At 32.8% G+C, this 23,304-nt stretch overlaps 2 protein-coding genes across 2 annotated transcripts; both read right to left on the bottom strand.

Annotated features, from left to right (window-relative positions):
- Nucleotides 1–5,564: 5,564 nt before the first annotated feature.
- LOC122506340 lies at nt 5,565–12,369 on the bottom strand. The gene is made up of 3 exons (XM_043618454.1): nt 10,267–12,369; nt 9,017–10,167; nt 5,565–5,991 (listed from the first exon to the last, which is right to left on the bottom strand). The coding sequence occupies exons 1-3, from the start codon at nt 12,367–12,369 to the stop codon at nt 5,565–5,567; spliced, it is 3,681 nt and encodes a 1,226-aa protein (XP_043474389.1).
- Nucleotides 12,370–12,483: 114 nt separating this feature from the next.
- LOC122506339 lies at nt 12,484–13,254 on the bottom strand. Its single transcript, XM_043618453.1, has one exon. The coding sequence runs from the start codon at nt 13,252–13,254 to the stop codon at nt 12,484–12,486; it is 771 nt and encodes a 256-aa protein (XP_043474388.1).
- Nucleotides 13,255–23,304: the final 10,050 nt, after the last annotated feature.

Here is a 23,304-nt window from a genome sequence, read left to right as displayed (position 1 = left end):
ACAATCTTTACAGTCAAACTTGAATATAACATTTGTTCTGTCCCATTTTTTAGATGCATCTTTACCAACTCTAATTATAGAATTAAAGTTTTTATTAATAAGTGGAATCGCAGTAAAATGAAACTCTTTGAGAATATTTGACAACTTAAAGAAACATTTTTCATTGAACGGTTAACAAACCTTCGGGATTTGACTGTAAATACTAATTTTATTTCGATTATTGTTATTATTATTATTAACCTGAGAAAATTTTATATGGTTTGTACGAATTTTTATATGTTTATCAATAAAATCCAAAGGATAGTTATTATTTTTTAAGTTGGATCTTATCTTCTTTAAGTTATCAAAATGAAACTCTTTGTTGGACAATGAAATCACTCTATCAACCAGATTGTATATAATATTCTTTTTTTGTTGGATTGGATGATCTGAAAAATAATTAATGAGTCTATCCGATGAAGTCGGCTTTTGATACCAATTTGTTCCAATTTTGTTGTTTTTTCTAGTAAGTTTTAAATCAAGAAAATTAATTGAGTTATCCTTTTCTTTCTCAATTGTAAATTGTAATTTTTGATTGTAGGCATTAAAAGTATTAATGACTAAGTTGACATGTTCTTTTTTTACAGCTAATATTGTGTCATCAACATATCTAAAATAAAAAAGGGGAACACAATTGTGCTCCTCCTTTAATTTTGTTAAACAATCAGTTTCCAGATCATCCATGACAATGTCTGAAACGAAGGCTGAAATTGGTGAACCCATCGGTGTACCATAAATTTGTCGATAGAATTTTTCACCAAGAGAAAAATAGGTGTTGTTAAATACAAATTTAGTACAGTCGATAAAATCTGAGAAAGGAATCTTACATTTCTGTCTTATAGAATGAATACGTCGATCTAAACTCTGAATTACCAGTTCACAAGAAACGTTTGTAAACATAGAACTTACGTCGAGAGAAATAAAAGTATAGTTATCGTCCATAACAAGATTGCTCAGTTTATTTTTAGGTTCTAAACTATTATTAATATGTGAACGAGGTAGAGTAATACAATTTTTTAATGAATTATACAATATTTTTGCAAGAAAATGTGTTGGACTGTTTATTAGAGATATAATTGGACGAAGTGGAACATTTTCTTTGTGTATTTTTGGAAGTCCATATGCCTTCGCTAATACAGTGTCAGTCAGGGTCAATTGATTGGGATGGTAGTTTTTGTCGAGAAATTCATTTTCATTCAGATATTTTAAAATGCTTGATGTTTCTTTGATTAGTTTTTTAAGCGGATACTTTTTTATAAGTTCGTATGTTGACACGTCAGAAAACATATCCAACATTTTTTTATTGTATTCAGACTTTTTTATGAGTACAGTCACGTTGCCTTTATCGGCTGGAGTGAAAAAAACATTAGGATTACTCTTTAAAAAACTTTTTGTGCTTTGTAATTTTTTAGCAAATGACCTATCTTGGTTTTTAGAAAGATTTTTATTATTTAAATTATTTAACAGGACATCAGAAAATTTTCCCCTTAAATTATTCTTTGAGTTTTCATTAATGTCAAGTATAGATAAAGACTCCACAATCTGGTTGATAGAGTGATTTCATTGTCCAACAAAGAGTTTCATTTTGATAACTTAAAGAAGATAGATCCAACTTAAAAAATAATAACTATCCTTTGGATTTTATTGATAAACATATAAAAATTCGTACAAACCATATAAAATTTTCTCAGGTTAATAATAATAATAACAATAATCGAAATAAAATTTGTATTTACAGTCAAATCCCGAAGGTTTGTTAACCGTTCAATGAAAAATGTTTCTTTAAGTTGTCAAATATTCTCAAAGAGTTTCATTTTACTGCGATTCCACTTATTAATAAAAACTTTAATTCTATAATTAGAGTTGGTAAAGATGCATCTAAAAAATGGGACAGAACAAATGTTGTATACAAGTTTGACTGTAAAGATTGTCCTGCAACAAATATAGGTGAAACAAAACGGTCATTGTTAACTCGCATAAATGAACATAAAAATGTAAATGATAACTCTGTAGTTTACCGCCATCGAATTAATTGTAATCATGACATGACTTCGATTGGGAAAGTGCCAAAATTTTGGATAATGAACCAAATTTTATAAAACGACGAATATCTGAAATGATCCATATTAAAACAAATCATTCCACTATTAATAGAAAGGAAAGATATTTTCACTCTAAACAGAACCTTTTTTCCTCTTCTCAGACGTTTAGACTCTTGTCTATAATGACACAACAATAACACAACTTGCTCCCTCTATGATAAAACTGTGTTACTTACATTCAGTTCATTGACTTTTTCTTTATCTTGATTCTTTTTACTTTCTCGAAATAGCAAATTTTAATTTATTTCAGTTGACACTGAACTAGTGTGCTGAAATGTCTTCCTTTCACATGAAGAAATTTTTCATTTTTAATTTTGATATATGTGGAAATTGTTATAAAAAAATATTTTTTCTCAATGAAATCTTTTTTATATTGACGAGTTAGAACGCGATTTTTATGTTTTAACGAATCTGGTAGGATATTCTTTAAACATATTTTCAGTATTGTGTATAGTGTTGTTTTAAACCTTTATAAATATTAAAGTGTTTTTCTGTTTAAATAAATTTAGCCTGATGAGGTTGGCAAACCTTAGCCAACGAAACGTCGCAATTTTGACGATACACTGAATTTTTTAATTCTTCACCTTCCCATGATTATTTATTTTACTACTAAAAAAACTAATGTTTGGTTCTAATATTTTGTAATCATCTACATCTATATCTTATTATTTAGTCATTATTACACCTACTAATATTAAGTAATTTGAATTCAAAAATGCTAGAAATGTATAATACATAATTTTTAAACTTTATCATATTTAGTAATTTTCAAAATAATTTTAAACATTAATTAATTATTAATAATTAATATTAATTATATTAATTATAAAATAATTATCAATATTAGAAAGATTAATTAATTATCATTTAATAATAATATTATAAAAATAATTTTAATTATTAATAATTATTATATTAACTCATTAACGTCCAACTCATGAAAATTCTTTGGTCATTTTTAAGCTACGTAATTATAAATAAAACGGTTGACAATTTATAGGTACCAGAGGTACATTTTCTAAAGGTTTTGGATGTGCTCCTTTCGATTCCGGTGTCAAAAATAAATTTTGTCAAAACCAAAATTAAATATGGCGGTATTAATGTCAAAAAACACAAAAAAATTCATTTTTTCAAATTTGACATTTTATTTCACCTCGAAAAAGTGTAAGAATAAAAATTCTATTTTTAACCATCGGTGCATAAAAATTATACATTTTCGAGAAAAGTAAAGTAGAATTTAAAATTTTAAGATGGCTGATCAATATAGCGTTAAATCTAAAGTAAAATTTGAAAATTTTGGGGAATATTCTTCAAATTGCCCAAAAGTCAATGGATTCGCCTGAATTTTGTTACTCGGGGGTTTTCGGTGTCGGTGATTACGAATATGAACTTTATTTTTAAAAATTAAAAATGGTGTATCCAATATGGCGGACGAGTTTTACAAAAATTCATCGCAATCACTTGAAACTTGTCACTCGGGGGTTTTTGGGGTCGCTGATTACGAATATAAAGTCAGATTTTCCAAATTTAAAATGGCGAATCCAATATGGCGGACTTATTTTTAAAATTGATCAAATTTACTTAAAACTTGTTACTCGGCGGTTTTTGGGGTCGCTGATTACGAATCCGATGATAGTTTTGACAAAATTTTAATTCTGCAATTGCCATTGATGGACCACGGAAAAGGTAAGTCCATTACTAAAAAGAAGGTCCCTAGTTTTAGCATCCCAGTAAGAAATAAAAGGACTAACCAACGTCTATTGGACGTCTAAGGAGTTAAGAACAGATTGTCTAAATCGTCCATTGTAACTTTCATTTCTTGATGTTGAGCACCAACAAGAATTTATAGATCTCTATTTAGATTTCACATAGATAGATATTTTAGACGTCGAATAGACGTCCATTAGATCTTTTATTACTGACTGGGATACTACTAAATGTAAACATATTGAGGGGCCATTCACATATTACATGATATATTTAGGGGAGGGAAGGGGGTAAGCAAAGTATCATACTTTAACAAATTTTCTATACTAAACTATATAGAAAAAGTATCTCACAGGGGGAGAGGGTCTAAAATACCTAAAATATCTATCATGTAATATGTCAATGACCATTCTGTGGGTAGTGACAATACTGAGTTAATGAGTGATGACAGTGACAAGCGTTCTCGTGTAAATACGGATCCCAATACGATGAGAGTTCGTGCGGGAGCCTCTCTTGGTAGTGACGTGCGTAACGTAGCGGGGGCGAGTGGAGGTGCTAGATCTAATCCATCCGTCGGTCGCGGTCCGGGTAAGAGTGGTGCTGGATCAAGAGAACGTCGGGCCCCCAGTCAACAATCGCGTTCCGGCGCCAGCAACCCTTTATTCAGCAACGCATCAAGTTCTCGAGAGAGAATAATGAACCTAGAAATGGAAGCAGCGAGAAGAAGATATGAAATCCGAATGCGAATTTTGAAGGAACAAGAAAAAATCGAACTAGAAATGATAGACAAGGAACTGGCCGCCAAAATAAATAATAATGATGAGGATGATGATAGATCGATTATAAAGACGACAGAACACCGCAACGATGAACATAAAAATTCAGCAGTAAACGTGCCTAGTTCGGATAAAGCCGCACAAGGTCTAATTAAAAGGATGACCGTGGGAAAGAACCTACCAATCTTTGATGGTGACGTGCTAGAGTGGCCCCAATTCAAGCGTGCATTCGAAGAAAGTACGAGAAGAATTGGATATAGTGTACAAGAAAATATGATGCGGCTGCAAGAATCTCTTAAAGGAGAGGCAAAGGACGCGGTGGCCTCGCTGATGGTGACGGCGAACGATACGACCCCAATCATGGATTTATTACAACTGCGCTTTGGAAATCCGCAAGTGGTCGCCGATCGAATAGTTGGAAAACTACAATCTCTTCCCAGAACCTACGGAATAGGAACCGAATTCGTGACGTTTGCTACGACCGTGAAGAACGTGGTGGCCGCACTCAAAGCAACAAACCACATTGGGTATCTCCATAGTCCGGAGCTAATGAAGGAAGTCACGCAGCGGATGTCCACAAGTATGATATATAACTTTAACAGATACTCCCATAAACACGGAAGTCCAAGCGAACCCGTTCTGGTGACACTTTCAAAATTCCTGTTTTTTGAAGCCGAAATAGCGTGCAAGGTGGGAACATTAAACTCAACATCGACGAAGCAGCAACAACAAGACAACAAATCAGGAACTGATAAAGACCAATGATTTAGGAAAAGGCAACAGTCAAAATACGGAAACGCTCAAGGAGTTCACGCTACTGTTTTGGAAGGCGGTGACGAAGAGCCGGAATCAAAGAAATCGAGGAAAAACAATGATTGCAGGTACTGCAATTCAGGATCACATCGTGCGGGAAACTGCGAAGAGCTCAAGAAATTATCGCTTACCGAACGATGGGATTGGGCACGACGTTCTCGTATTTGTTTTCGATGCTTGAATGATAGCGATCATCGTCAAAACAAGTGTCTAGAAAAGAAGTGCGGGGTGGAGAATTGTTCGGGAACTCATCATACGCTGCTACGTGGATCGCGTACACGTAATCCAGGGAGACGAGAGAGTCAAAGGAAGAAACAGAACGAGCTGAATGACAACAGGCTGCTGAGAGAGTCCTACTAAAAATATTAACGGTGCGATTACACGGAAATGGTAAAAGCGTAATAAAATACGCGCTTATGGACGATGGATCCACCGTTACGCTTATAGACTCCAAGTTAGCCAACAATATTGGAGCAAAAGGACAAGTGGAACTGATTGAAATTATTTGTGTTGGTGACGTAGGACTCGTAGACTCTTTCAGTAGAAAAGTAGATCTAAAAATTAGTGCAATAGATGAAACCTCTATACACCATTTATCAGGGGTACGCACGATAAGGAATCTGACGCTGCCCACTTAATCGCTCAAGTCACAGGAAATAAAAAGGTACCCCCACCTGGTTGAGTTCTCCGTTGACCCGTACAACGATGTTCGTCCGAGATTGTTAATTGGACAGGACAACTGGGATTTAATCGTGACAACACAAATACACTCCATAGACCGCAAATTACCGGCGCTATCGCTGACAAAATTAGGATGATGATATATTTATGATATAAATAAGTTGAATGACAAATATTCTCAATTTCTAAAATCTCAATAACACTTTCATCACATCCAATAGTTTACTTTTCTCGGTCATTCACTTCTCTCCTATCTCAAGGTCCTAAATCTGCTTTTAAATGTATTCATTCGCATCTTAAATTGTATTTTGTCTTTTGAATGTATTGCGATGCCTCTGTTTTCGTCGATTAAATGAGTTAGTTGACGACGTGACATTCGTCCGTCCACACGTGCATTCAAACACGATTCTGATCGGTACGAAATTAATTAATTATATTATTATTGATTGTTTAATGTTTTTTAATTATATATTAAAATGTATTAACAAATAATTTTTTCTAAATAAATTATAGTCTCTGATGAGGACAATTGTTATCGTCGAAACGTTAAAAAGAATTTTCTCTTTTTATTTGACTCGGAAAGAATGATTTCTTCTCACATATATAAATTTCGACCGAGTGATAAATTCTACTTCATATATAAAATTAGGATGAGTTGTGCATGGAAGGGTTCCCTCGAGAACAACTAAAAACCTTACGCTTATGATAAAGAACGCAGACGGAGAAGGGTACAAGGAAGACTCGGATAGCGCCTTGTATAAACTAGTAAGAACTGCATATAACCTGGATGGACTCGGAATAACTAGCTTCAACAGAAGAAATAAATCAGAGAAGAGAGCTGAAGCGATATATACTGAAGAACACCGCCAAACGAGTTGGAAGTAATTAGGAAGTCGGGCTACTATGGGCATCAGATAACGTGGAAATGCCAAATAATCGAGAGCAGGCGCTACAGCGGCTCTGCTCGCTGGAAATGAAAATGGATAATAATACCGAATACGCTGCGAAGTATTGTAAACAAATACAAAATTTAATAGAATTGAAATACTGCTTCAAGAACGATGAGAACGAAACATCGCATCGAGCCTGGCACCTACCGCATTTTGGGTCAGTGAACATAAACAAACCGGACAAAATTAGACCTGTATTCGACGCATCAGCAGCCCAGTCAAAAAAGTTATATAGAGTGATTCTATAGAATGACTCTATGGAGCATTTTATAGAGGATTCTATAGAATTGCTATAGAATTTCTATAGAGGATTCTATAGAATTGCTATAGAATTTCTATAGAGCATTCTACAAAATGTTCTATAGAGAATTCTATAGAATTTTCTGTAGAATTTAACCAGAAATTAGAATTTCTGCATGAATTCTATAAAATTTTTAGAGAAATTGCATATGTATAAAATTTTACAGTAATTTTATTGAAAAATTTAAAGCATTTTAATTTTTAACTGGACAGAAAAGTTTATATATGATTTTTAATCGTTGATTCAACAACTTTCTAAAGAAAAGTAATTTTAATACGATGAAGAAGTGTCGTCGTAAAGTTTTTCCCTTTTTTATTAATTTTAATTATTTTCTTCTGAATATTTTAAAATTCTATTTCGAACTTTTTTCTTGAAAGATTAAAGTACGACATTTTTTTAAATTACCATTTTAATTACTTCATTAATTATTTAAGTTTTACATTAATTTTTATTATAATTAAAGATAGTCCTTTACAAAAACACCTTCTTGATAGAAATTATATTTATTAGCGAAAACATGTTTAATTAGAAATACAACTTTATAATAACAGTTCAACAAATAAATGGGGATTGGAATTGATAGAAAAAAGGAGGGAGCGAGAGAAATGTTGTATAAAATAACAATATAATGTAAATAATAATCAGAAAAGTGAAAAAAATGGTTGCCAATGGTAACAAAAGAAATTACTTAGTAACTTTTCACTATTTTCTTTCAAACGAGTTTGGATATACTGTAGCGTAACCTTGAATTTTAGTAAACTTTCCTTCTATTAATTTGACTGGAATAACAGTTAATGCGTATGTTTCGCGGATAGGTACTGTTTAGAGAATGTCACTTATTTTCAATCGAAGGAAAGAAAGAAAATTAATACACACAAAATACACAAAAATTGTTAGTTTATTATTAATTATTAGAGATATAACATCACTGATCGTAGATTTTAGGATAACACATATAGGTAGATGATAACACAGTGGTGATAATGATAACTTTACGAGAGAGCGATAACTTTTTGCGAATGATAACCGTTTAGAAAGAGTGATAACTATTAAGAGTCCCTTGCAAGGATAACTCAAAAACTCAGAAGGGCTTGCAAGGAAGAAACTTATCAATTGTGAGAGACTCTTTGAGAAATGATAACACTCTGGAAGTTCTGTTAAGGGTCCCTTGCAGGGAGAACACAACTTATAAGGGCCTGCAAGAGAGAGACTTTCACATTAAGACTCATCCAGAATGTTATCCACTTTTTTATGAGGAGGTTTTTACTTGAGTTTGATACTATGCAAAGCGACAAAACTTTAAAAGAAAACTCTCTTAGATTTTACTATGCGTTTTTAGAATTAATACTTTTGCGAGGTCTCGACGAAATTGTAGGCAAAAGCGAACTGAACTACCCGTTTTAAGAAAAAAGGGCCTTATCCTTTACTTCAAGTACCGATCTTAGAAAAAGAGGGGAGAAAAGCAATGTTTTTCTATATTTTCCATTGCATGTTTTTGGAAAAGTCCTTTTAGTTAAAAATGAGATTCGCCAGCCAGGGTCGAGCGCAGGCCATGTCATAAAAAAATGGTGGACTCGGCTCTGGCTAGCACATGTTTGGTAGCGTTGCAGGCATTCCTTAGACCACCTTATCCAGAAGCTGTCTAACATTTGGCGAAGAAGCTGCCACCGTGAAAGCCTTGCTGTTTTGATATCTTCGAGATTAGGCTCAGGAATTGTCATTAGCGGTCCGCCAATGAGAAAATGTCCAGGTGTAAGTGCACTGAAGTCCTCTGCATCTTCCGTGAGTGCAGAAAGTGGTCTCGAATTTAATACTGCTTCGGTCTGAAACAAAAAGGTGTTCATCTCCTCGTAGGTGAGAAGATGGTCGCCGATAACTCTCCGTAAATGGTGCTTCACAGATTTCACTCCAGCTTCCCACAATCCTCCAAAGTGAGGTGCAGCTGGTGGATTGAAGGACCATTGAGTGCCGTCCTTTGCGAGTAGAGATGACATTGTTCCAAGCTCCTTTGATGCAGACGAGAATAAGTTGCGAAGTTCCTTATCCGTACCAGTCAGAGTTGTTCCACAGTCACTTCTCAAAGTTGAGCAGATTCCTCTCCGTGCAGTAAATCGCTTATAGGCAGCGATAAAGGCATCTGAACTGTAATCCGTTACAAGTTCTAAATGTATCGCAGCCGTGGATTCACAAATGAATAAAGCGATGTATGCTTTATACGTTCGAGCAGCTCGCCCCTTCCAAGTTTTGAGTAGTAACGGCCCAGCGTAATCCACACCAGAGTGTAAAAATAATCGAGATGGAGTTACCCGTTCCGTTGGTAGTTGACCCATGAGTTGACATCCACGAACCTTTCGTTGTCTTGCACATTTAACACATTTCCAAATGAAAGAACTGATTGGAACACGTCCTCCGAGAATCCAAAATTCATTTCTTGTGTACGACAAAGTCAGTTGAGTACCGCCATGCAAGGTGCGTTGGTGAGCATCAGAGATAATCAGCTGAGTGAGTGGAGATTCTCGAGGTAAAATGATAGGGTGTTTCGAGTTGAATGGTAAAAATGATGCATTCAATCTTCCTCCAACCCTCATAAGATTCTGGGAATCAATAAATGGTGTCAGTCGAGCGAGTGGGTGAGTTGTTGAAAGAGATTCTCCTTTTGAAAGCACTTTTCTTTCCTTCTGGAACAGCTGTTGTTGAGTAATCAGTGCTAATGAGTGTTTAGCATCAGCCAATTCTTGAGTGGTAATTGGTGTTTTCACAATGTTGTTTGCTTTCTTCCTCAGGATGAGTGAATATCTCTTCCAAAGAGCAGTGATTCTCACAAGCTTGTTTAAATCTGAAAATCAAGTCAACAACGTGCACATCTTGTCAGTTGGTGCTGTGTTGTTGAGGTGTACGGCAGCTGGCCGTTCTTCCAGGTTGTCTTGTTCTGTAGGTAGTTCTGAAGTTTTGGGCCACGATTCAACAGATTCTTGAAGCCAATCTGGACCAGTCCACCAATGTTTGTTTTGAGCAAGTTCTGCTGGGCTGATACCTCGAGTAGCGAGATCAGCTGGATTTTCCTTTCCAGGTATAAAATACCATTTTGCAGTTGGAATCAATTCCTGAATAAAGCAGACTCGATTATGCACAAACTCCTTCCAACGAGATGGGTTGATCCAAGTATAAGTTATTGCTGAATCTGTCCATAGATGAATCGCCACTTTTTCTAGATGTAAGACTTGTTGAACATGATGCACGAGTTTTGATCCAATGACAGCAGCAGATAATTCCAAGCGAGGAATTGTTAGTCGTTTGATGGGAGCGACCTTCGTTTTGGCGCAAACAAGAGATGTTTCTACCTTTCCATCAAGATCAACAGAGCGAAGATACACAGCAGCAGACAAAGCGAGTTGAGATGCATCACAAAATACATGCAATTCCAAGGAAGCATGTGGTGTGATCTTGATCCATCGCGGAAAAGGCAATTCATTGATGTCCTTTAGTTGATCCATAAATGCATTCCATTTTACAGTGAGATGCTGAGGTAATTGTTCATCCCATCCAAGTTTGAGTGCCCAAAGATCTTGAATTAGAATTTTTCCAGTAATCACAACGGGAGCTAATAATCCAAGGGGATCATAAAGTTTAAAGATTGTTGATAGAGTTGTCCTCTTTGTCACTTTAGAATCATTTGGTAGAGTTGAGATGAAATGGAACGTATCTGTTGAAGGATTCCATTTCATGCCTAACGTGTGAACCAACATTGCAGAACCTTGATCAATTGTTCTCGACTCAGCTGCTGTTTGCTTTTCAGCTGGTAACTTTTGCAAGATGATCGGTTCATTACTTGTCCACTTTTGAAGGGGAAATCCACCTGCTTCACACAAATCATTCACTTGTTGAACAACTTCTTGAGCTTCTGGAATTGAATGAGCTCCTCCAAAAGTATCATCAACATATCTTCCGTTAGTCAAAGTTGGTACAGCCGACGGAAATCTGGAACCTTCATCCTCGATCAGCTTTTGAACAGTGCGCAGGGCGAGAAACGGAGCACATGCCAATCCATATGTCACAGTCGTCAACTGATAATCAACAATGTTGTTTTTATAATCCAACCAAAGAATTCTTTGCAACTTCTGATCATCAGGATGAACCTTGATTTGTCGATACATTTTTTCTATGTCACTGGTGAACACATATCGGAACTGTCGAAACCAGAGAAGAACATCAAGAATGTCAATTTGTAATTTTGCTCCTATGTGAAGGAGATCGTTGAGGGAGACGCCTGTCGATGTTTTAAACGATCCATTAAACACTGCTCGTAGTCTAGTTGTGGTGCTGCTTTCCTTGATGATTCCATGATGAGAAAGGTAAAAGGCACCTTCAAGTGAATCTTTTCCAGAGTTTGACACAGGTTCCATATGTTTCAAGTCTTCATAGATCTGAAGGAATTCACAGTAGGCTTCCTTCAATTTAGGATCACTTTTCATTCGAGAGACTAATTTAAAAAGCATTCGGACAGCACTGCTCCTTGAATTTCCCAAAAGTGATGTTGATTTTTTGAGAGGATAACGTACGATGTAGTGACCATGTGTATCTCGTGTATGTGTTGTTTTAAAATGATCTTCACATTCTTGATCTTCTTGTGAGAGAACAGATGAATTGGATACAGGTACATCGTCCAATTTCCAGAAATTTTGAAGCAGATCATACAACTCCTCGTCAAGGGACACGTGATAACTTTCCGAAGTTATCATTCCTGGTGATAAATTTGATGGCCCAAACAGAATCCAACCAAAGCTTGTTGCTTGAGCCGTCGGAGACGATGAAGATCCACGACGAATTCCGTCTTCCAAAATTAATCCATAATAATCAGCTCCAATGATTATATCAATTTCGCTGGGTGAAGTGATATCAGGATCAGCAAGTTGAAGATCGTTGAGATGAGTCCATTGAGCGTTGTTCAGTTTTTTCGATGCAAATCGAGAAGTTAATTTCGGTAAAATATATGTCACCATTTGTAACTTCGTCGATGACTTGAAGTGGGGACGTAAGTTGATTGACACGAGACCTCGAGTTCGACCAGCTTTGACAGCACCGATGCCCCTTAACGGAACAGATGTATTTTGACGTTAAAGTTTCAAAGTTTGCACCAGTTTTTCCGAAATAAATGAAATTTGTGATCCTGGATCAACTAATGCTCTGACTTTGAGTTGTTCTCCTTTGTCAGATGACGCAATTAGTTGAATAGTTGCCAATATAGTTTTGGACGGTGAAGATCCTTGATTTACAGAAGCACAATTCACTTGAGCACTTGAATCAGAAGAGGGCGATTCATTATTTTCCTGGGCAGGTTTGTCTGAATTTTCTTTTGTGGCTCGATGTATGGTTGTGTGATGTTTTTTAGCACATTTCATACATCGTCTTGTAGATCGGCAGTCAGCAACACGATGTGATCCGAGACAATTGAAACAGAGTTTATTCTTTTTCACTAATTCAGTTCGATCTTGAACTGTTTTTCCTGCATATTCCGGACACTTAGATATATAATGTTCTCCTGAACAAATTGAGCACTGATTCTGTTGATCCTCTGATGCTAGATTAACTCTTGCTGGTTGAGAACTCGATGAATTTGAAGGTTTACGAGATTTTTCCACAGCTTTCAAAGTCAAAAGTCTGGTGAGCAAAAATTCAACGAGTTTTTTCCACGTAGGAGGATCTTGAGAAGAGCCCAAATGCAGCTCCCAGGCTTTGATTGAATCACAATTAAGTTTTTGCACAGTTACAAACACAAAGAAATCATCCTGTTTATCCACTGGTCGGCCGAGAGTTTCTAGCGAGCGATGAATTTGCGTGACAGAAGTGTATAAAACTTCCATTTCTACCGATGATTCCTTTGTCATTCGTTTGAGTGTGACGAAGGAGTGCAAAGCTGAGTTGACTAATAATCGTTTATTTTCATAAAATGCAACTAAAGAATCCCATGCCTTTTAAAAATTGTCGTTAGTAAGAGTTGTATTTTTTAACAAGTGAGCCGCAGTTCCTTTAAGACATTGTTTCAAATAATGCAATTTCCAAACAGGTGACAAAGATAAGTTTGATAATACCATAGAATCAAACAGATCTTTAAACGGTAGCCATTCCGAAGGAGAACCGTCAAAGCTCGGTAAATTTAGATACGGTAGACGAGGACCGGAATGATTACTTGAGGGAAAAAATGACACTTGTGAAACTGATTGAACGGAGGGGGAACGTGTATCCTTTTTTAACCGATCCAACATAGAGTCCATAGTTTCCAAAGCCTCGAGATATGCTTCTTGTGTGGCATTGAAAAGTTTTTCAGAAAAATAAGGGCGTTGAAGAATATAGTCCTTATCGCGAGAGTTTAATTGACGAAAAGCAATTTTAATTGCATCATTTTTCAACTTAAATTTGTTCCATTCCTCTTGAAGAGCGGTTTTCCGCGTTTCAATTCGATGTGATGACACATTAGATACACCAATACACGTTAAATTATTCACAGCACTTGATATAAAATCCATATGCGATGTTTGATCGCCAATATGATTTTTTATATGAGAAACCCTCATTTTGAGTAATGATGAAAACTAATATCACTTGAACTGTTATCCAAAATATGACTTTATATCCGGCTCGAAGGACCAAAAAATGTTTAGAGAATGTCACTTATTTTCAATCGAAGGAAAGAAAGAAAATTAATACACACAAAATACACAAAAATTGTTAGTTTATTATTAATTATTAGAGATATAACATCACTGATCGTAGATTTTAGGATAACACATATAGGTAGATGATAACACAGTGGTGATAATGATAACTTTACGAGAGAGCGATAACTTTTAGCGAATGATAACCGTTTAGAAAGAGTGATAACTATTAAGAGTCCCTTGCAACGATAACTCAAAAACTCAGAAGGGCTTGCAAGGAAGAAACTTATCAATTGTGAGAGACTCTTTGAGAAATGATAACACTCTGGAAGTTCTGTTAAGGGTCCCTTGCAGGGAGAACACAACTTATAAGGGCCTGCAAGAGAGAGACTTTCACATTAAGACTCATCCAGAATGTTATCCACTTTTTTATGAGGAGGTTTTTACTTGAGTTTGATACTATGCAAAGCGACAAAACTTTAAAAGAAAACTCTCTTAGATTTTACTATGCGTTTTTAGAATTAATACTTTTGCGAGGTCTCGACGAAATTGTAGGCAAAAGCGAACTGAACTACCCGTTTTAAGAAAAAAGAGCCTTATCCTTTACTTCAAGTACCGATCTTAGAAAAAGAGGGGAGAAAAGCAATGTTTTTCTATATTTTCCATTGCATGTTTTTGGAAAAGTCCTTTTATTTAAAAATGAGATTCGCCAGCCAGGGTGGAGCGCAGGCCATGTCATAAAAAAGGGTGGACTCGGCTCTGGCTAGCACATGTTAGCACACGTTTTGCAGTTTTTTTTTACCTGTTTTTTTCTATACTTTTCATAAAAAAGTGAAAGTTCGAAGATTCAAAAAACCGTGAGAAAATACGTTTTTACTTAAATTTTGAACTCATCTTTAAACAGGTACAATGCAATTATTAAATTTTATTCCTGTTTCTTTGTGAATTATTGTATTCCATTCAGCAATAATTTTTTTGACGAAAATTTTACCATTTATTTTAATAAAAAATCTAATTGAGCCAAAGCAAGTTTGATTATTCCAATAAATATTCTTATTGTTTCGTTTTTTTTTGTCGTTGATATAAAGATGATGTGAAAATAACTTTTCCGATTTGAACTCTAGCGTAAATCAAAGCATTTAGAATTTCTACGCTTAAATGTTCTATTCCTTCGTTTTCTAAAGCTGATAAATGTTCTTCTTCGAGTTTAATATTTATTGGTCGTCCAAGGCCAATCGCATCTTTCATTTCATGACAGTTAGGTTCAGATTTTTTGAAATAAGTTTTTAGTACTTTTGAAGCGTGAATTAATTTCATTGTATTAAATAATTCGACTTCAATTTTAATAGGACCGTGAGCCATTTTGATTAAATATCCATTTTCATCCTCAAATGGGAAAGCTGACCAGGCCCACAATGGACCCCAAATTCTTCCTGCTGGAGCTAAATGCGTTAGCATATGTACATAATAAACACAATTATTGAGACCGTACAATTTTGAAAAATCAGAGACAAATAAGTATAAAAGTGTTTCAGCCAAATTAATTTACATACAATGGATTCTTTCTTGTAATAATATATGCATTGTATGCACTAGCAGTAAGAAGTGTTGGTAATATTTTTCTTTTAAAATCCCCTGTAAAATTACAGGAAAATATAAAAGCAACATTGCTCTCTTCTCAGAAGCTTTCCAAAACTTTGATTTTGAAAGTGGACGCGGTGTTCTAGTGTTGTCGTCAGATGGAAAGATTTTGCTTATTTCTTTTTCGATGTCGTTTCTCATTTTCTTTTTAATATAAAAGTCTTCATTTTTGTTAATTGTACAAAACCAAAGGGTTAATAGCAGTCTAAATACTCCTATAGCAACTATATGCATATAGTCTGGGACAAGACTCGTTGCCAAATTAAAAAATGGAATTTTTCTAATGACGGTTGGTCCCTTTACACCTTTTGAGTGCTTCAAACCATTTTCTTTTGCCTTTTTTCCATTTTCGATTATGTTGTCGTGAGTACGAAAAGGAGCGTCTGTAGCCAAAGGTGGAAATACATGATTTCTGCCTTTTCCTTTCTAAGCAGTTTGACCAGGATTCTCACAAGCAGGACACCCATTTTCTCCATTGTGGTTTATCAAATTCAAAACTTCAGCTTTAGCTGGTGCGTCCGCAGTTGCTACTGGGGCAAAAACTTTACTTTTTATTAAAACATTCGATTCTTCATGCCGCCATTCAACTCCGTTGATAAAATATCGTTCATTTGTTCTACAAATGGTTTTAAAAAAGTATTCATGTTAGGTTTCTTTCCGTCATTCGTTTTTGTGTAGAATAAACCGCAAGTGAATTGAAACTGTCTTCGATATTTGGGATGAATATTTACAATTTGAACCTGAATTGCATATAAACTAAACCTATCACTTTTTGCAGTTGGAATACCATCTGTAAACCAAACTAAAACGATATCATATTTACCCACATTCAATTTCTTATATTCACTGCCAGAGTTTATATCATAAACACTAGAACCAAAAGGACGCGCGTTGCGCGCCCACTTCTGGTCCTTTCCCACAACAAAAACCTTAATATAACCTTATATTAAATCTTAATTAAATAAAAACATATGTTTATATTTTAAAAATTATTTCTCTGTTAATAAGATTGTTTAAAAGTTTTTTAATTTTTTAAATGTAAGTTTGACAAATTGAATTTTCTAAAAAAAATTACACGTTAATGCCTATAAAAAATTCTCATTCTGGAGAAAATCACCTTTAAAATAAGGATAACATCATTAAAAAGCATTCAGTATTTTAGAAGTTAATAAAATTTTTGTAAAACATTGAAAATTATCATTTTTTAAAAATGTCTAAATAAAATATTAATCAAATGACTTCTAAAAGATCTTGATCAATTCAAAATTTAAACATCTTTTAAAACTTAAAAGATACAAAAATTTTAGTTTCCGTACATGATACATTTTAAAATGTTTTTCATTCTCCTGAAAATGGGTATGGTCTCTAAATTTTAACTGGTAGTGTATATTATATTTTTATTAGAGTTTTTCTTATATTTAATATTGAAATAATATATATATATATATATATATATATATATATATATATATATATATATATATATACTACAAAACTAATTGTGTTCGTAATATGGAAATTACAAAGTAAAAACGCTACAGATATTTTCCATCAGTTTATTATATTTTTACTTATATTATGGCCAAAATAAATGAAACCGGACACTTGAAAAATTATGGCAAAACTCCAAGGATTCATTTAAAGAAAGAAAAATCAGTAACCTTCTATATTATAGAAATTGTGTAGATTTTTCTGCCAAAATACAGGCGAAAATTTTTTTATCACGTCAAGTTTTTGAAAAAAATGGGGTTGAAACCCCTAAAAACAGCGTTTTTGGCACTTTTTAAAAAATTGTGGGGCAAAATCCTGACGTGATAAAAATTTCGCTATTATCAGAAATTAAAGCTTAATTCATGCCCTTTCAAATGAGCCCTCAGCCGATTAATATCCTTCAACCCTTAAAGCAGGGGGTGTGTTTTTGTCCAGGGGTGCAAAAACTTTAAAATACATATACAAAAAAAATTATTTAAGGGTTTTTTAGGGGTAGCCGTGTACTTAAACCTATAGCTTCAAAATTTTTCTCAATTCACAACCCCTAAAAAATCCCTTAAATAATTTTTTTTGTATATGTATTTTAAAGTTTTTGCACCCCTGGACAAAAACACACCCCCTGCTTTAAGGGTTGAAGGATATTAATCGGCTGAGGGCTCATTTGAAAGGGCATGAATTAAGCTTTAATTTCTGATAATAGCGAAATTTTTATCACGTCAGGATTTTCTTCCACAATTTTTCAAAAAGTGCCAAAAACGCTGTTTTAGGGGTTTCAACCCCATTTTTTTCAAAAACTTGACGTGATGGAGCATTTTGGACTTTAGATTCGTGTCCAGGGCAAAATTTGCCTTCGGAAACGCTTTGTCGCTTTCATTATCCCAAAATGATGCAGGCCTGTGTACTTAGAGTTTTGCACATCAATACATGGTAATTTAACTTTCCCAAAATATTCAGAACATTCTTGAATTTGCAATTGTTTATAAGAATTGTTAATAACAATTTTAGATTTTAATTTTTTAACAATCTTTTTATTTTATCATTAAAGTAGGTATAGACATTAAGCTTTATTTAAAAGAAATTACTTTATTATCAATATTTGTTTCAAAGTAATAATAACATGAAAATAAAATGATCCAGAACTTCAACACCAAATTACTTTATTAATAAAATTTTTTTTGAAATTGTTTCACTTATTTTGATCTCTGATAAATGATTTATTACCATTTATTAAATCAATTTTAATTAATTGTACACTATCTGCGAAAATTGTGTAAATACTACATGTTAGTGCTACACAGGAAATGAAAAGTGTTGTTTTAACCTGAATTTGTGTTAAAATAACACGCAACAAATTTTACCCTCGTAGGGTAAAAATGTAGGGGAAACTGGGGCGAAAAGTTAAATTTTGCATAAATGATTTTTTTTAGACAATATAATCCGCTTAGATGCAAATATTTACATATCAATATTGTAGGGCAACTTGTCCCCTACAACTTTCAATAAAAAAGTTTCTGATATTTTCTCATACAATACATGTTTTGTCCTTTCTTGAAAATTTTGTTTTTTTTTACTTTTCGCCCCATGCTGGGGCGAAATGTTGAATTCTATTTCTAGCCTACTAAAACTATTTTCTGATAGGTGTTAAATAGTAGATAAGCTCGAAATGACATACTTTCCGTGCAGGTAGGACAAAAAATTATTTTATATCATTAAAAAGTAGTATTTTACACAATTTTTAAAAACTTACCTCCTTATCCTTATTTTTAATCACAAAAATTTTTTTCGTCTTATTTTTTTTAATTTTGAAAAGAGAAAAAAACATGTTCTTCACTTTGGACTTTTATTTTTCTGTATTATATACTGCAAAAATGTGTTAATAAACTGTAACTACACTGTAAAAAAAGGGAGTTAAATTTTAACTCCCCAGGGGATTCTATAAAAGTCGCACCCATTGGGGAGTTAATGCCAGGGGAGTTAAATAAAGAGAGTTAAAACTTTACACCCAAATGCTAACTCCCCAAGGAAAAAATAACTCGCGCGGGTTTTGAATGAAGGGAGTTAGAAATTAACTTTCTTTTGGAGTTGATTTTTAACTCGAAAAATTTCACTCCCAACTCCCGAGTCCGTTAACTCCCTTAATTTTTTACAGTGTATATATATACTTACTTCAAGTATAAAATAGACTACCAATGCTAAAAAATAAAAAACTGGTAGTCTAAAATAGACTACCAGTAACGCTCCTGTATATAATTTGCTTGAATCTCACTCGCACTCATGCTTACTACTAATTCATAGTTTCTCTCTCTCTCTCTCTCCTCTCTCTATCTCTGCTCACTGGTCACTCAATAGACTGCCTACTGGTTAAAAGAAACCCTTCAAACAATAGACCAGGTACTCGAGCAGACCTTTCGTTTCTCTTTAAATTATATATATATATATATATATATATATATATATATATATATATATTTCAAATATCTTACTGTCTCCTTCTTTCTAGATACTAAATACCATTATCGGTCTCTGTTTATAACGCAGAAAATCTAACGCTATTGCTTTCTTCCTCTTTCGAAAGTAAATAACATTAGAATGTCTCTCTTTACCTAATTTGCATATCTACTGATTTCATATAAGGATAATTATCCTGTCTATTTTTACATTCTTCCTGGTACTGGTCAATGAGTGTTGAAAGATTTTTCATTTCAAAAGCATCTTTTATAATTGAACGGATACTATATTCTAAAAACATTTCATTTGTGTTTTTAGATTGGCATGTATGACAATTAGAAATGATCAAGTCCCATGTACCCAAATATTCAAAGCAATTGTTGAAAAATTTATGTTTCAGAACTAGTTTTGAACATTTTGGAAGAATTGTATTTAAATGTTTATTTAAAAAATACTTCGTTTTTGGCAAATTCGATGAATCGGGTAGAAGAGCTGATAAGAGTTTTAGTAATTTCTCTAAAGATGCTTTAGTATGGGCGTTGGATAATTAATAATCTAAAATTTTTTAAATAGCTGCACCGCAAGTTACGTCTGAATTTTCATAAAGCGGGGTTGATAGCCAATGTGTGTCATTATTTTCATTGTCTTTATCAATTAAATCTTCACTATTCAATAACAATTCGTCATCAGATTCAGAAGAACTGGAAAACTTATTCCTTTGAAAATTTTCGTACAGGCTATTCTATAAATATAAAAACGAATAATTACTAAAAAATAGATATAATATATTGAAATTAGTTATTTATATTTTAATTTGGTTTAAAAGTCAAGTCATTTATATTTAAATTAATAGAAAAACAAAATAAATTACGAAATTTTTTGAAAATATTACAATAACTTTAAAAAGAAATGATAAAAATGTATTGATAACCTACATCTTCGTTATAATTAAGTGTGAAGGACACTTCAGTGCCGGATTCTTCATTGTCAGTAAAATATTCATCTTGAACAGAAGAGTTGTCATCACACACATCTTCGTTATCAAGCTGCATAGAGGACATCTCAGTATTTGGTTTATTTTTTCGCGAACTTCTGGAAGATGAACTTTTTAAGGAGTAAACATCGTTATTAGAAAATGTAGACTTCTTCTAATTTAAAACAGATGAAATTTTATCACATGCACTATCTGATGAGTCGAAATTATTGAAAGAAATTTTAGATTTCTCTTTTCGCAAGCTTCTGGAAGGTAAACTTTGTAAAGAGTAAACATCGTCATCAGAAGATGTAGACTTCTTGTAATTCGAGACAGATGAAATTTTATCACATGAACTATCTGAGGAGTCCAAATTAGCGGAAGAAATTTTAGATTTCTCTGATTTTAAAGAAATCGAACATTCAGAAATCGAATGATTTAATAAGGAAGGAACGTCATCCGTATTAATAGATTTGTAATCAGGAGTAAGTACATTTTCGACAAATCAACCATCTGATGGTTGACTGTCAACGTGATTTTGACTGCATGATAACTCAGAATTAAATGAATTTTCTGATTCTAATTTTCGACTTTTATAACCTTTTCCAATACTTCTTACATTTAGGTTGTTACATCGCCGTTTCATTCTATAATGGATATATATATATATATATATATATATATATATATATATATATATATATATATATATATATATATATATATATCATAAATTTTTAAAGCTTTAAGTTTTTTTTAATAAATTAATTTTTTCATTAATTAAAAAATATAAATAAACAATTTTTATTTAAGAATAAGTGAAATTAGGGGAGAGTCTCCCCTAATTTCGATGTTTCGATGAACTCAAAAAATTTTACGATACATTTTCCGAGCACATCGCTTTTTCAAAAAAAAAATGTCTCCAGTTGTGAGACACTCATTAAAAATTGCTAAAATTGAATAAGTTTGACATAAACGTTATGTTTAGTAGAAATAATTAAATATATTAATAATATATATTATTATATACTATAAAATAATATTTATTCGCCAAAATATGACAATCAAATAAACACAATTAAATAGCTTCAACAAGAGCATTAAAATTGATTTCTTCTGAATTAATTGACTTTTTTACACTTGACATGCCCAAAAATACTAGAAAAAAAAAAAACAACCTTAAAATAGTATGCCTGCAAAGTCGTATTTTTTATGCTGCCCAGATGGGTGTTGACACCGTCTCACAACTGGTGATATGCTGTGTCTCACACCCAGAAATTGGCGCTATTTTGAAAAAGGAAAATTAAATTATTTTCAACCGTAGATTGGAACAATGCAATATTGCATCACAAAATATAAGGAAAACACTAAAAGAAAATGCATTACATTTACCTTTTCCAATTAATTAACTTGGAAAAAAAGTACTTTGCATTTATTGAAAAAACGCTTTTTAGTCGATTTTCACACGCAGTGTTGGTATTTAACAAAAACAGTTTATATATCCACTTCGGCGTACACGAAAAATTTGGCTCATATAAAAAGAAATGTTTTTATATAAACCAATCAGCTTTTTAATATTGCATGTTAAAAAAAATTGACTGTCTCACAACTGGAGGTGTCTCACAACTGGAGACTCTCCCCTACACTTTAAAGAATTGTCAATAATTTTTTTATTAAATATTTCAAAATAAATTTTTTGAACTATCTTGTGATAGAATGTTTTACTATACAAAGAAAACAATGATTCTTACTTGTGAGTATATACAGTTACTCATTTGTAGTTAAATAGAAATTCTCTATTTAAAAATGTTATATACAATTACTAATTCTTAAATAAATAAAATTTTCATATTTAAAATTTATTATTTTTCAATCTCGAATCATCAATTATTCATTTTGTAAATAAATATATTTTTGACAATATTTTTAAATTTTCGACACGATGACAGTAAAATTTATTTTCTTAATTGCATTTGTTTTGTTGCTATGAAAATAGTTAAAAAGGTTACATTAGAAGTGATAAGAAGTGATTGAATGAACAATAAATAAATGTCAACAAAAATGGCAGATTCTTCATTAAAACGACAATTGCTTATAGATGGGAATGATAAGTTTCTCTACATAATTTATGAAACATCAGTGATAGTAGATCCAAAAGTAAAAAAAATAAAAGAGGGAGATATTGTTAGCTTTGGTTGGCCAGAAGAAGCAAAGGTCCCGATAACCTACAAAGGGTTCTTGAAGAAGTAAGAATTCTTGAAAAATATTTAAATAATTTCAAAAATTTTAAAGAATACTGTGTCTAAAAATTCAATTTAAATTAAAATAAGTCTTTTTCAAACAAATTTTAAAGTATATTGAAGTATTTATTTTGCTAAATTATTGGTTATTACTATTATTCAAAGTTTATAATTATATATTTTTATTTTATAGTAATAGAATTTATCTGAAATCTAGGATATTGTATTATTGGGTATTAAAGATGATTCACGTTCAGTTATTAACTTCACCTGGACCGAGTAGTGCATCTGAAAGTCACTTGAATCATAGCAAAGAAAGCAAAAATAATCCAATACTCGTGGATTCTTTATCCGATGAAGAAACTAAAGAGGTTGAAACATTTCTAAATCATTTTTATTATTTACAATTATAATCGCTGAGCACAAAATTAAAAAATTATATTTAGATAATCTTGTTTACAAAATTATATATATATATATATTAAAAAC

This window comes from Leptopilina heterotoma, unplaced genomic scaffold (genome assembly GCF_015476425.1).
Source record: "Leptopilina heterotoma isolate Lh14 unplaced genomic scaffold, ASM1547642v1 Lhet_409, whole genome shotgun sequence".
NCBI classification, from domain to species: domain Eukaryota; kingdom Metazoa; phylum Arthropoda; class Insecta; order Hymenoptera; family Figitidae; genus Leptopilina; species Leptopilina heterotoma.
Note: the sequence above shows the minus strand (reverse complement) of the source record. Positions and strands in the feature narration are given on the sequence as shown.

Coding starts and splice junctions, on each gene's coding strand:
- LOC122506340 (XM_043618454.1), bottom strand. CDS start 12,369: ATGGTGACATATATTTTACCGAAATTAACTTCTCGATTTGCATCGAAA. Junction 10,168..10,266: donor TGGAAGAACGGCCAGCTGCC/GTACACCTCAAC, acceptor GCTCTTTGGAAG/AGATATTCACTCATCCTGAG. Junction 5,992..9,016: donor TGGCAGCTTCTTCGCCAAAT/GTTAGACAGCTT, acceptor ACTAATTTTTAG/ATCTACTTTTCTACTGAAAG.
- LOC122506339 (XM_043618453.1), bottom strand. CDS start 13,254: ATGACAAAGGAATCATCGGTAGAAATGGAAGTTTTATACACTTCTGTC.